The sequence below is a fragment of the Octopus bimaculoides genome, chromosome 7 (genome assembly GCF_046866305.1).
Source record: "Octopus bimaculoides isolate indiv1 chromosome 7, ASM4686630v1, whole genome shotgun sequence".
Taxonomy (NCBI): Eukaryota; Metazoa; Mollusca; class Cephalopoda; order Octopoda; family Octopodidae; genus Octopus; species Octopus bimaculoides.
The window spans coordinates 34,731,838-34,747,230 of NC_142934.1; the positions used below are offsets into that span (position 1 = coordinate 34,731,838).

The 15,393-nt window shown below is 34.4% G+C and overlaps 1 protein-coding gene across 7 annotated transcripts in view; it reads left to right on the top strand.

The window, feature by feature from the left end:
* Positions 1-15,393, top strand: part of LOC106884301 (nucleoprotein TPR) — a 206,099-nt gene that overhangs the window by 163,738 nt on the left and 26,968 nt on the right. For all 7 annotated transcript variants that reach the window (XM_089355144.1, XM_089355147.1, XM_089355146.1 and 4 more), the window contains 2 exons: positions 8,387-8,521; positions 9,110-9,200. In XM_089355144.1, coding sequence (XP_089211270.1) covers positions 8,387-8,521; positions 9,110-9,200 — 226 coding nt within the window. The remainder of the gene's footprint in view (positions 1-8,386; positions 8,522-9,109; positions 9,201-15,393) is intronic.

Sequence of the window (15,393 nt, forward strand, 5' to 3'; positions counted from 1 at the left end):
GTGACAAGGCTAGCCCTTTGAAGTACAGGTACTACTCATTTTTACCAGGTGAGTGGACTAGAGCAATGTGAAATAAGTGTCTTGCTCTAGGATGCAATGCACTGTCATGAGTTGAACTCATGACCTTATAATCATGAACCACAATCCCTAATCACTAAGCCACATACCTATTTACAACCAAACGAAAGTTGCTCATTCTTTCTCTTTCTCTCATTTGTAATAATTGATTTGAAATTTGGTAAACACATGCAATTTTTTTAATTAACAGTATAATGTATGAAAAGAGACTCAGTAGATGAAGCAGAGAGAGTTAGAAATATACACACATAGACAGAGACATTAATAAAATCCTCATGTTCTCTTTCTTTCTCTCTCGCTCACTGAGTCACACAGAGATGTACACAAACCCAGTCTGTATTTCCATGACTATATTTCTAACCAAAGCACACTCATTGTGTGTTGCAATTAAATTTTTAAATAATCATCAATGTAGACTGGTTTCATAAAACAATTCATTTTTTTTATTTCTCAACATATCAATGTGATTTTTGGAAGACAGTTTAACACAAAATTTAACCAAGAGTTTTGTCTCAAAGCTAATCTAATTCCAGATAATATAAAATATACAAGTCAACAAAATATTAAATATAAAATTCAATTGGATATACAACAAAATTTTAATATAAAGGAATTGTGCACATAACTAGATTATCTATCAGTTGAACATACAACAGATGTACTGGAATTTATCTTTGAAGAAAACTAGAAAATGAAATACTTACACCATCAACTAAATGAAATAAACCTACATACAATCATAAATACACAATAATAATGATTGACAATACAGATCAATCAAAATTTGTCACACACATATTACAGGTAAATTAAAATTACAAGTAAATACAAAATAAAAATGAGTCCTAAAAGTGCTTGGATCTCTTCCATGCATATGGGAAACCACAAACTATCCATTTTCCTCTTTATGTTCTGTATAATGATTCTTTTCTGCAGCAATTACTTCAAAGAGAGGATGAAAAAAAAAATCTAAGTTCCATTTCAATGGAAAAGACTGTGGCTTGGTCTAGCCTCTTCCTAAAAATAACTAAGAAAAAAGAGTTTTTTAAAAAAATCTCCAAAAGTTTGCAGGACTCAAATATCACATAAAATAATGTCAGACAATGTAATTCTATTGTTTACAAAGTGAATTCGTGTTTTCACAAATGTACCAACAAGATTTGTGCCATAAATAGGTCATTTCATGGGGGTTGTTGATAATATGAACCAACAACGTTTTTGGATGTTTACAAGTGGATTGGTAATGAAATGGTTAAAATTATGGAATTAAGACATGTTCTCTTAGGGCAGTAAGTTGTTGACATACAGATTCATGAAATAAATACCTTGTTCTGTTACATCTATTTATGTTCTCAGTTCAAATGTTTTCTGAGCTTGATTTTTGTCATTCATCTTTGTAGGAGTGAAAAGGACTAAGGTATGATCTTATCAATTCTGCCACCACTTTCAAAGTTTATATCTTTGAGCTTTAATAATAATGAGTTTATTGTATACAGTGTTCAGGTGCACTATGACTCATTGGAAAAGGGTAAGAGAAGGGATAGAAAGTAGTGAGTCACATAAAGAAAGACAGCAATGAAAGCTAAAAGTACATTCATTGCATACAGAATAAAATACAGAGAGACAGAAAAGTGAATAGTAAAAGATCCATAAATAGGAAAGGGTTCATAGGCACATCAAGAACAATTTTGGCAATTTTTGCTAAGTATGGAAATTTTGAAGGTCGCAGTATCCTGACATCTAATGACTGATGTAGGTAATTTCTGAGCATGAAAAAATTGTTTTTGAAAGTCAAGGGTTCCACACGGTTTTTTTTTTTTGTATTTTATTTTATAAGTATGTCCATGAATGCTAGAGGTATTGAATTCAAAAAGGTGACCAAATGTGTTGGAAAGATATGGATAATCTTGTAGGCTTCTACCAAGTAGCCCCTAGTTTTTCAAAACTTTAGTGTGTCGATACTCAGAAAAGCTAACAAATTCAAGATATAAGTGACAGAGATTACATGTTTGGTTGCATACTTTTGGATAGCTTTGTGAGACACTTTACTGCAGTAAAACCATTATTATCACTGTAGGGAAAAATCATTGTTATTATTGTTGATGTAGTTGAGACTGGATACTATCAACAATGGTAGCGATCCCCCAAACTGGCACAAGGCCACAAATTAGTAAAATTTGATTGAAGTGACCACTGACTTTTATTAATTCTTATTGTGTTGAACTTAAAGTTATAAAGGGCAAAGTTGACTTTAGTAAAGGTTTGATCTTGGAAATAATGAAAGAATACTTCATCTTTCACAAGCTGAAGAAGATGGTGTCAGGACTATAAGGCACATACTACATTGTATATTTAAACATTTCTGGAGTTCCAGCTATTTGTGAAATCATGCAACTATTTTTTATCTGAGATTTTGTTTTCAGATATTTTAATTTTTCGTAAGGGCATGCTAAACAGTGAGATTCTTAAAAATAATGTATCTATTCATTCTTAATATGTTCTGATAGATTCAAAAGTGAAGTTGCTGATTACTATTGCATTTTGTCTTTGGAGAATATCTCTTCCTTTTAAATGTTGTGTTCATAACACTCAATTCATTGATGTGAGGAAATTTTGAGACTCCATAGTGTCTCTGTTCCATCAAAGCTACCTCCAGATCAATGAAACTAAATGCGAGTAGTGGCTCTTGTTTATAGAAATCAGCAAACATTATTTGCTGATGCATGCAAAACAGTAAGAATCTAATCACTAACATATCTATTCATCCTTAATGCATTCTGGCAGATTTAAACATGAGTATGCTGATAGCTATGGAGGAAATGTTCTCTGAAAACAAAATACAACAGTGATCAGCATATTTACATTTGAATCTGCCAGAATGTATTTAGATTGAAGAGATATGTTATTATACTTCCACCTTACTGGAGGTATTGTTTTTTGTCGTGTTTGTTTGTTTGTCTGTGGACAAGATATCTGAAGAACCACTGGATGAATTTGGATGAAACTTTCAGGGATGTTTGGCCTCATGACTGGCACATACTGATTAGATTTTGGGATCGATCCAGTACCGGACAAGTATTCTGGGTTATTTTTTTTATATTTTCTTTAACTTACTTGTTTATGTAAAGTTTCACATAGTTTTCTTGTACTTGTACACACATAAAGTCACACATTTTCAGCATTGAACTTTACCATCCCATTTCCTTTGTACACACACACACACACATGCAAACATGCCTCTCTTTTACACACACATATGCTCACACTTCAAATGCTGTTTATTGGATTTTTCACTCCTTCCTTCATTATTCATCTATCACCCCTTCCTTTCTCATTCATATGATGCTCTCTTTGCCATTTCTCTCCTCTACCGTCACCTCTCACTCCGGCTCTATTTTATATATATACTAGCAGTATAACCCGACCATGTCCGGGTGTGACTTATTACGCCATCTACAATAAGTCTTGCTAGGTAAAAATCAACTAAAAAAGAAAGCCTTACAACGAAAGAACCCTTATGATGTAAATATGTTCATAATTCAAAAGACGATGAAATTAATAGGGAAAGTCTGAAGGCTGTTTTGCGTAAAATTATTAAGCGTACGTAAATTTCATCCTTCTAATTGGCTATAGAAATGCTTGTGCAAAACAACTTTTTGCACTGCCTTGATTATACATAGCAGGGTAATTCCTTTTTGCAGGAGGTAGGATGGCAATTTGTGATGAAGCAATTGCTGGTGATCTGTTGCTACACAGTTCTGCCGGAATTGTATCAGATTGAGCAGTAGATGTTGATGCACCATTTTGCATTATGTTCAAAGTAGCTTCTGGAATGTGTTGAATTGATGCAGTCTGTTGCTGTCTTTTTAAACCGGTTGCTTTCTTTCCTCAGCAAGTTGTCTTGTTTGGAGGCATAATCTATGTACATATTAAAGAGAACAACAAAAGTTATAACAGTTGGCAGGGTCGGTAGTTTTCACATTTCAGTAATTTTTCAGATTAACACCCACACGATTACGTAACCGTAACCCTAACCCTAAAACCGTAACCATAACACTAACACTCATCATAACCTTAAAACCCTAACCCTGACCCAAAAACCATAACCCTAACACCCTAGTGAAAATCATGCAGGTGTTAATCTGAAAAATTACCCACATTTGTAATGAAGTTCACTGATTTGCAATGTGTTGTCCATAAGCTCCGTAGTTTGTATATTTACAAAACATTGAGGAACATGAGTTATCTTGTAGTGAATGCTTGTGTGTACGTGCGCCTGTATGTGTTTGAGAGAGCGAGAGAGGAGAGGGGGGAGAAAGGAATAGAGAACGGGAGCAATGAAGAAAGAGAAAGAGAGGAAGGGAGAACGGAAGACAGTTATAAAATAGCAATGCATGCGCATGTTTATATAAGTAATACACAGAAACTAAATCTTATACCTATAATGTTTATGTGTATGTTGTTGTCACAGATCACGTATGTGTGGTTGTGTGTTATGAAAAATATGTTAGAGGTAGAGGGATAGAAGAAAGCTATTAAATGGGAGAGAGGAAGAAGAACGAAGTAAGAGTGAAAAGGTAGAAGGAAAGAATAGTCTTAAAGCAAGTTAATCTATGACTTTGTATGTATCACTTTCTCTCTCTCTCTCTCTCTTTTACTCTTACTCTGTATATTATATGTTGAGCGCGTGATCGATGTGTAAGGTAGACGGGAAGAAATATAAAAGTTGTTAGAAACAACAGCCAATTCTCCCTTAAATCACACAAAGTAAACAGAATTTTAAAAATCTAATTACTGCACTGGAAAGTTCACATCGAGAAAATTCCATTGATGTAAAAATTTGTACGAAAAAGTGGAAAATGTGAATTTCTATAAACTTTTAAAAAGGCTTCACACAGATACAGAACTTCAACATTATATATTAAGATGGGTAACACACACGCACACACTAAATAAAAAAGAATGATAGGTATTTGTATGTATGTATGTGTGTATTAATGTGTATTTTGTGTGTATATATATATATGGTTGTAAGTAAATGCGTTTTAAGAAAGATATTAAGAAAATTCAGTTTGTAAGGAATAAATGTTTGACTGTCGATCGTATTTGGAAGAGACTGACAGGTATTTGTATGTATGTGTGTATTCAAAAACATCTATATTTACACTTTAAAGTTGGTTTTCACACTCAACCCTGTTCTGCAGAATCAGTGTAGCAACGGGAGGTTTGTACCCATCTCTACGTTCTGAGTTCAAATTCCGCCGAAATCGACTTTGCCTTTCAGCTTTCGGGGTCTAAAAAATAAGTACCAGTTGGACACAGGGGTCGATATAATTCACTATTCTCCACCTGCCTGAAGCCGCCCTTGTGGGAATAATTTAAAATAATAATAATAATAATAATAATGTCTGCCGATCAAACTCCCAACCCACAACTAAGTCTTAAGTGTATATATATATGGGCAACACACACACACACACACACACACTAAATAAAAAAGAATGATAGGTATTTATATGTATGTGTGTATTAATGTGCATTCTGTGTGTGTGTGTGTGTGTGTGTATATATATATATATATATATATATATATATATATATATATATATGGTCGTAATAATAATGACCTCTGCCGATGAAAGTCCCAACCCACAACTAAGTCTTAAGTGTATATATATATATGGGCAACACACACACACACTAAATAAAAAAATGTTGGTAAGTAAAGGTGTTTTTAAAAAAATTGTTAAATTTTCAGATTAACACCCGCATGATTTTCACTGCAGTGTTAGAGTTGGGGTTTTAGGGTTAGGTAGGTAATCGTGCGGGTGTTAATCTCAAGATTTACGAAAAGATTTTCAAAAAAACTCACAGTTTGTAGGGAATAAATGTTTGTCGATCGTATTTGAAAAAGATGTGTGACTATTTCTTTTCTGTTGTTATCATGGTGAAGGACTAGTTAGAAATAACTTACAATTCCCGCCAATTAGAATGAGGTATGTATGTATATACATACATATGTAGTATCAAAATGAAACCATTAAAGTGAAACTGTCATTACAGTATTGAAATGTGATTGTTTCAGTTTTGATACTGAAATGGTTTTCTGTTACTGTCAGTGTTTCTCCTTCCTTTCTTTTTGTATTTGTTGTTGGATTGTTCATAAAGGTTCATAAGAGAAAGTAGGAGTTGAAACGATTTGTATTAGATTTTATTAGGGGGAAAATGTTTACTTGTGTAGTTTTATGGATTTTATTCGTTATTAGGAATTTTTTTGAGTGAAAAAATGACGCAGTGACCTAACAAATTGTATTTCGAATATTAATTGCGATTCTTTAATCCAAGAAATTTGGAATTGTGTAAATGTATGAATTTTAAACATACACACACACACACACAGAAAATCTGCCTTTTATAGATAAGATATATACGAGCAGAGATATGTGGCTCTGCTCGGGGTTAAAATGGCATAGTTTTTTTATTGTTTTAATTGTTTCGGTCATGTGATTGCAACCATGTTGAAGCACTGATTTTAGTCCCAAAAATAGACCCCAGGATTTATTCTTTATAAACCTAGTACTTATTCTATCAGTGTATTTTGCTAAATGGCTAGGTTATTGGGACGTAAACACAGCTACATCGGTTGTCAACCGATGGTGGAACTACAGACACACACATATACATATATATATATACACGTATGTATGTATACACACATGTATATAAGTACACATATATACATACGTGCATACATATATACCTAAATATATATAATATAATATAGGATAAATTCTTTATAAGAATTTATCAAGTAGTCAGCGTGAAAAAATAACGAAAAAATTCATCATTCATCATTTCTTCATAAATATAATTAATTATATATAAAGGGCATCAACTGTGTATTAATGCCTCACGCTGCATTCCCTCGCTTTCAGTAAATATGTTGCTTATTTTTGGTAGTTTTTGACTTATTTAGTCCCTTGAAGCGTGAGGCATTAATACACTGTTGATGCCCTTTATATATAATACTTAAAGATATATATATATATATATATATATATGCATATGTACATACATACATGTATATATGCATATATATATATATATATATGCACATATTCATATATATATAGATATATACACATATTCATACATATATATATATATACACATATTCATACATATATATATATATATACACATATTCATACATATATATATATACACATATACATACATATATATATACATACATACATACATACATACATACATACATGTGATATATATGCATAATATATGTATGTATGCGTATATATGTATATGAAATAAGTTTCACTTTAATACTTTCAGTATTATTAGTGAAACTATTAAACTGAAAGTACTTCACATTACGATAGAGATGTTGTTTCACTTTTGACACGTAATACTGAAATAGTGTAAGAGATAAGAGATTGCTCCAGGCTTGCGTTAGGCAAGAAGTTGAAAGTGTTTTTGGCCCATGACACTGCATGTACCCTAAATAAGGCATGTGTAAAATTTGAATTAAATCGCTTGTGTAGTTCTTGAGTTTTAGGGATTTTTATGTTCAAGTATGTTTCTCTACCAAAGTTCCTGTTACATTTCAACCAGTATTTCCAAAACTTTTACGTAGTGACTCCCAAACACTTATCAACATGTGTGCACTCAAGTCATGCAAACATTTTCATTACCCAGATGATACACAAACAGCATTACAAACATGGCCTGCACACCCACTTGCACATTCCATGACTCCCATTGGGATTGATCAGGTACCAGACAAGGTATATGGATTATTTTACCATTTGAGAGCGATCAGGTTCATTTGTAGTACTCTCATTTGTGAGAGCAGTTGATTTTATTTCAGATATTCTCATTTTAAAAATCATCTCCAGTTAATCATTGAGAGGACATTGGTGTTGCGTTGGCAGAGGTTTGCGCTCTCTGAGTTCTCTTGTTTTAAGTTTATTTTCATTTAATTTCCTCTCTTAAGATTCAGTGTTTGAAAAAAAAAAAAAAACTTTCTTGAAAGAAGTGATGAATCCTTTTGGTCATTTTCCTTCAAGATTTGACAGATATTAGTCATGTATGTGTTTCATTTTTTTTCCTTTACAACCAAAAGCTTAACCATTTAGCTTAAAATGTTTTTAAATCTTAAATTATTTGGAAAATGAGCAAAGGAATATTTTACAAATGATGTTTTTGTTTTTACCTCCTACTTTTGGTATGCTTATATTATTTCTATTTGACTAACAATAACTATGGAACTTCACTGTCCTTTTTGCAGGAGTCAACTTTGGATTTGGATTCTGGACAAACCATGCAAGCTAGTGAGCTGGATGTGGACATACCTGATGAGGATGATGATGTTGATATTCATGATGGTGATGACGATGATGATAATGATAGTGGCGAAAACGAGGTAGGTGCATGTAAACTGTTTGAATATCTGTTTCCAAATGTGCAGTGTTGTTTAGCATTTCTCTCTATCTATCTATCTATCTATCTATCTCTCTCTCTCTCTTTTTTTTTTTTAGTATCCTTTGGTGTGGTAGGGGATGCATTACTCAGAGGTAGTAATGGGGAGGTTGTTGGATAGTTGGAATGTCACAGGGTGGGTTAAGTGAGATTGATCTAACATAAAGAAATGTAAGAAAATTTTCAGTTTAAGATCGTGTTCTTATTGTGGAGAGTTCAGTCCAGGATGCTATTGCTAGGGGTAAAGTATGTCATCCATAGATGTTTAGACTGTATAGTCTATATATATATGATATATATAGTATGCTAACAACTCATTTTGAAATTAATTTTTGGTGGGCAGACAAAATTTGAAACCATTATCTGTATTGTTGTTATTTATTCAAGGGTGGCTCTGAAACCATGATTAATTCAATACTTGTACTGTACTGCCAATGTAGTTCCAGCTGTCATTCCATAGTAAAATGTATTACTTTTGTATACTAAGTATTTTTATGCCTAAAGGCTTTGTATCTTGTTTGTCTTTTAACAGGATGTTATTGATGACAGTTTTCCCAGTACTCTGGAGCTAACCCAGCCATATACAACTTCTGCTTCAGTTGATGATGATGTTGTTATTGTCGGTAAGAAAAATCCAAACTCAGTCCATTATGAGGATGCTATAGAAATTGTGAAAACATCTTTGCTTTTGCTTTTTGTTTAGAAGTATTTCAATTAATACCATGTTAATATAGTATTAGGAGTCACTTAGATTAGAATCCTGCTACACTCTAACCATCATTCTTTTCTTCACTTAATCAATAACTGCTAACTTCACAGCAAGCTAACTCTGTCAAATATGCTCTATGCTCATTATTAAAAAAGTTAGTTATTTGACCAACTTCTCAACTATTTTCAAGATTAATTAAAATACTGTGTTTTTTATTTGAAATATTGTCACAAAAAGATTGATTCTGAACTATTCTTTGGTAGTCTTAGCTGTATGCTTTGGGTCGTTGTCCTGTTGAAGTATCCAACCTCATTTCATCTTTAGTAATTTGGATGAAGCTAGGTTTTCATATCTATGTGTATATATATATTTATGCATACATCTATATGTATATATCTATATTTATATTAAGGGCATTACTATACATATATGCCTCATACTAGGAAGGACTCTTAAAGTCAAAACTACTGTTTATTATGGTATTTTTGACTTTAAGAGTCCCTCCTGGCATGAAGCATTTATGTGTAGTAATGCCTTTAATATAAATAAATATATTTATAGGGAATAATTAATAAATTTTTCCCTCGTAGGTTTTTCACGCTCACTACTTGATAAATTCTTACAAAGATTTTATCCTATATTTAAAATGTATGTGTATATCATCATCATCGTTTAACGTCCACTTTCCATGCTAGCATGGGTTGGACGATTTGATTGAGGACTGGTGAACCAGATGGCTGCACCAGGCTCCAATCTGATCTGGCAGAGTTTCTACAGCTGGATGCCCTTCCTAATGCCAACCACTCCGAGAGTGTAGTGAGTGCTTTTACGTGCCACCGGCACGAGGGCCAATCACAAAGTACTGGCATCGGCCACGCTCAAAAGGTGTTTTTTACGTGCTACCTGCACAGGAGCCAGTCCAGTGGCACTGGCAACGACCTCGCTCGAATGGTTTTCAAACGTGCCACCAGCACAAGTGCTAGAAGGCAACACTGGTAACGATTACGCTCTAATGGTACTATTTTCGGGCCACTAGCACGGAAGCCAGACAGCTGCTCTGGCAATGAACACGCTCGACAGTGCTGTTAGTGCTCCACTGGCGCGGTGACCAGTCATCGAGTATGGTTCAATTTTGATTTCACTTGCCCCAACAGGTCTTCGGAAACAGAGTTTAGTGTCCAATGAAGGAGAGGTTGGCATGGGTGCCAGTTGTTGGATTCGGTTCGATTTCGATTTCAGATTCAAATTTCAAATTCCAAATTCACTGCCTCAACAGGTCTTCGCAAGCAGGGTTTTTAGTGTCCAATGAAGTAAAGATAGTGAGCTGGCTACACTTCTGGCAGAGATCACAGATTATGCTCTCACTTGATTTGCCGAGTCTTCTCACATACTGCATATTTCCAAAGGTTCCGGTCACTGGTCATTGCTTCAGTGAGGCCTAAAGTTCGGAGGCCGTGCTTCACCACCTCATCCCAGGTCTTCCTGGGTCTACCTCTTCCACAGGTTCCCTCAACTGCTAGGCTGTGGCACTTTTTCACACAGCTATCCTCATCCATTCTTGCCACATGTCCATACCAGCGCAATTGTCTCTCTTGCACACCACAACTGATGCTTCTTATTATGTCTAATTTTTCTCTCAAGGTACTTACACTCTGTCAAGTATGCACACTTACATTACACATCCATCGGAGCATACTGGCTTTGTTTCTTGCAAGCTTATGCATGTCCTCAGCAGTCACGGCCCATGTTTCATTGCCATGTAGCATGGCTGTTCGTACACATGCATCATACAGTCTGCCTTTTACTCTGAGTGAGAGGCCTTTTGTCACCAGCAGAGGTAAGAGCTCTCTAAACTTTGCCCAGGCTATTCTTATTCTAGCAGCTTCCATCTCAGTGCACCCTCCTCCACTACAAACTTGGTCACCTAGGCAGCGGAAGCTATCAACTACTTCTAGTTTTTCTCCCTGGAGTGTGGCAAAGGTTGTTTTTTGCACATTTTCAGTGTTTATTGCTCCTGAGCATCTGCCACATACAAAAACTATCTTGCTAGTTAGCCTTCCTTTGATATTGCTGCACCTCTTATGTGTCCATAGCTTATACTAGGTACATCTTATGGAGTTTCTACCTATGCCTTTTCTACAGATCGAGCAGGGGTTTGTGTTTTGTCTACCTTCCTACTTATTAGTACTTTGGTTTTAGCTAGGTTGGCTCTAAGGCCCTTCGATTCTAGTCCTTTTTTCCACACCTGAAACTTCTCCTCTAGTTCTGATAGTGACTCAGCAATTAGTGCAAGGTTATCAGCATAGAGGAGCTCCCAGGGGCATCCCATCTTGAATTCCTCTGTTATTGCCTGGAGGACTATGATAAATAGGAGGGGGCTGAGGACTGAACCTTGGTGGACTCCTACCTCTACCCAGAATTCTTCACTGTACTCGTTGCCAACCCTCACCTTACTGACAACGTCCCTGTACATGGCTTGCACAGCTCTCACTAACTACTCATCTATCCCTAGTTTCCTCATTGACCACCAGATAAGGGATCGGGAAACCCTGTCATAGGCTTTCTCCATGTCAACGAAAGCCAGGTACAGAGGTTTATCTATGGCTAGGTATTTCTCCTGCAGTTGTCTTACCAGAAATATAGTATCAGTAAAGCTTTTTTCTGGAACGAACCCAAACTGCATCTCATCTAAACTAACTCTCTCCCTAATTTGTTGGGCTATGACCTCTCCGTGGGCCCTTCAATTCTAGTCCTTGCTTCCACACCTGAAACTTCTAAAAACAGTCTGATTTATTTCAGTGCAACTTGAAACTTCATGATCTTGTAAATGAGCCTAGCTCTTCAGGCATAAGTAACTGAAAGGAGAAAGTTCAAGATGGTTACTGAAGATTGGGCTGCTATGGATTAAGGCAGATCACATGGTGTTGATATTAGTATTCATAAAGTGGCGGCACCAGATAGAGATAAAAGTTCCTATTTCAAGCACCATGGTGGTTGGACAGGATGCTAGTAGCACCTCGCTGCCTAAGGGATGAAGAGAGAATTATTAGGTACACCAGTTACCAGAGTGCATGTGTGGGTGGGTATACCTAGTGCATGTGTGTTTACTGTATGCAGCTGGTGCTGCTGATGATTCTCTCTTTTCCTTGACAGCGAGGCAACACAAACCACTTTTTTATCCCTTCAGAGTCATTTCTTCTATTATTCTTTGGACTTGGAAAAAATAAATAAAAAAGAAAAAGAACAGCTATGGTGAGACCTCCAGAGGAATGGACTCTGCCAGGTTCAATAAGATAATGAAATTGCCAAAGACATATTATATGACACAAATGCACCTCTACAACTCCATCATAAGGTGAGGACAGATATATGTAAGTAAAATTTTCTGCCTCCAAGAGGTGAAGAGCTAAATTTGTCTTGGTATAAAGTCTGATGAGCTGTCCACAAAGCTGCAACTTTCATGGATGTTAAACCATTGGTCAATATGACCAGATTTTAAATTTATTGCTTTAAGATATATATATGTGTGTGTGTGTGTGTATATATATGTATATATATATAATAATATCAATATATGCATATATGGGTACAGGACATCACAAAAAAAACATTAAACACAATGAGAAACGAAAACTTTTTTTTTGAACAACGAAAAAAACAGAGACGAGACATGCAACATAAAGAATATTCTCTTAATCAGTTGTCCCTGTCCATCTACTCTGCATTTCGAAGGCAAGGACAATACACGACTGTTATGTATTATAATAAAAAAATCCGTAAATTAATGGTCAAAGATAGGTAAATCTAGTAAATAATATTTCTGAAATATATAATCGACTCAAATGTACATAATCATATCAAATAATTATATTTCATTTTAAGTTTAGAACAGTAATGAGACTTATTTTAAGGTTATGTAAACCAGATAAATTAGAGAATATAAATTATAAATAATAATAAGTAAAATAAATTAGGTTACATTCAGATTGCAGCTATCAAAGTTTAAGAAAAATTATAATAAATTAACTTAGTAATGGGGTTCAAATACAATATTAAAAGAAGGAACGGATTTAATCGATAATGTAAAAAGTAAACAAATATTAGGTTATAATCGTTACTATCTCACATATAAATATAAATGTAAAATTAAGTAACTATTATGATGTAAAGTAAGTAGATGAATATGACGCTTTTATATCAAATAATTCATTGGATACTTGAGAACAAAAAGCCAACTCACTTAAAAAAATGTATCTGTAATAGACCATAACAAATAAATTTAACATAAAAAAATTTTCATGGTCAAAGAGAGGTACATCTAGCAAAATAATATATATTTTTTTAAAATCTAAATAAATTAGTCAATGTGATTAATCCTATCAAATCATTATATTGATTTTTAAATTAAAATATTTTTGAGACTACTAAAGGATATGTAATCAAGATAATTAAGAAATTATAAATTATGAATTACAAAGTAAAAATAAATTAGGTTACATGCAAATAGCAACCATCGAAACCTTAACTATACATTACATTAACTTAGTAGTAAGATTAAATAAATGAAGGGATTAAAACGATAAAGCAAGCAGTCAACCATAATTTCGATGTCATCTATACAAAAATTACATAGAATTATAAAAGATACATCAAGTAAGTAAGAACCAAACTTAGCATTGTAAATATAGAAAAAGGTTATATGAAATTAAAGCTAAACTAATTTAATATAATATCCCGGTATGTAGTTAAAGCTAAATCAAGTTCAAATAAAATAATATCCTAGTATGTAGTTAACTAACCTCTCCAAAATAGATTTATAAAAAATAAAAACGTATGTTTACTCAAATGTTTACATCTGAAAGCTCTATATGTGATTTTGTTAGCTAGGTCACTCTTAGAGAAAAGTATGAAATACAATTCTAAATTACAGAGGGAACAAAAAATATTTGCCCTTGTCGTAAGGAAACGATTTTCCTATAATTGACCAGTCTAAAGAATACTCCTTATTTTGGTCTTTAAGTTGCTAAATTAATCTACTAAGTGCCGTGCTATTTTGTTTCTTTCTATCTCTAAATGTTGAATAATGATTCGATATTCTTTTTGAGATTTCGAGCGAAGATGATCCAATATAAATCCTAATTTCATTTTTGGTTAATACAGTATACCGTATACAGTATTTTTAGTTTTAGCATTTACACTTAGGAATTTCATTCTATTAGGATTTAGTTCTGATATTACTATTTTGTTGTTATTATTATGTCACTACTTAACATCCTAATTTAACAACACTACTTACTTTACTATATAACGGTTTTCTTAACCGATATTGTATGCAGTGTCAATATGTTTCATGTCATTTCAACCTGTTTATACACATGTAATTTAAGGACAACAATTAATGCTGTCTGCTATGAATTAATCAAATCCGACCCTGAAGAGATACAATATTCCATTTTTTATCACAGACCAAGAGTGAGTCGGGATATTGCATCGAAATGTACATTGGTCATTAAACAAGTTTTTATGATAGATCGCATTATAGCTCTTATTTAAATTGATTGATATATATATATATATATACTTATATACATCGATCCCACCTCTTCTCTCCTGCTCCGACTCCTACTTCTCTACTTCTCTTCACTCCTACTTCTCTTCACCCCTACTCTTTCTCTCTCACTCTCTTTCTCTCTCTTCCTCTCTTTCTCTCTCTTCCTCTTTCTCCCTCCTCCCATACCCACCTTCCCCTCTTATATCCACCCTCCCCTTCCCCCTTCATCGTCAACCCTCCCTCAAGCTCATCCCACCCCAACACACTCCTACACTACCTTCCCATCCCTTACACCCACTCCAACCTCTGCCTACCCACATACCCCTACCTCTACCCCCAACCTCAGCCTAACCTACACTCCACCCATGCTTTCCCCACTCTTGCCACCCCCGCCTTTGCTTCCCCCACCTCCCAACACCCTCACATCACACCACGCTACACCATATCACACAACTCATCACTTCACAACACACCACCATGCACACACTAGCACTGACCAATTCCCATCCCTACATTTTCACAACTTTACACCTACGTACACACATACATCACTAGC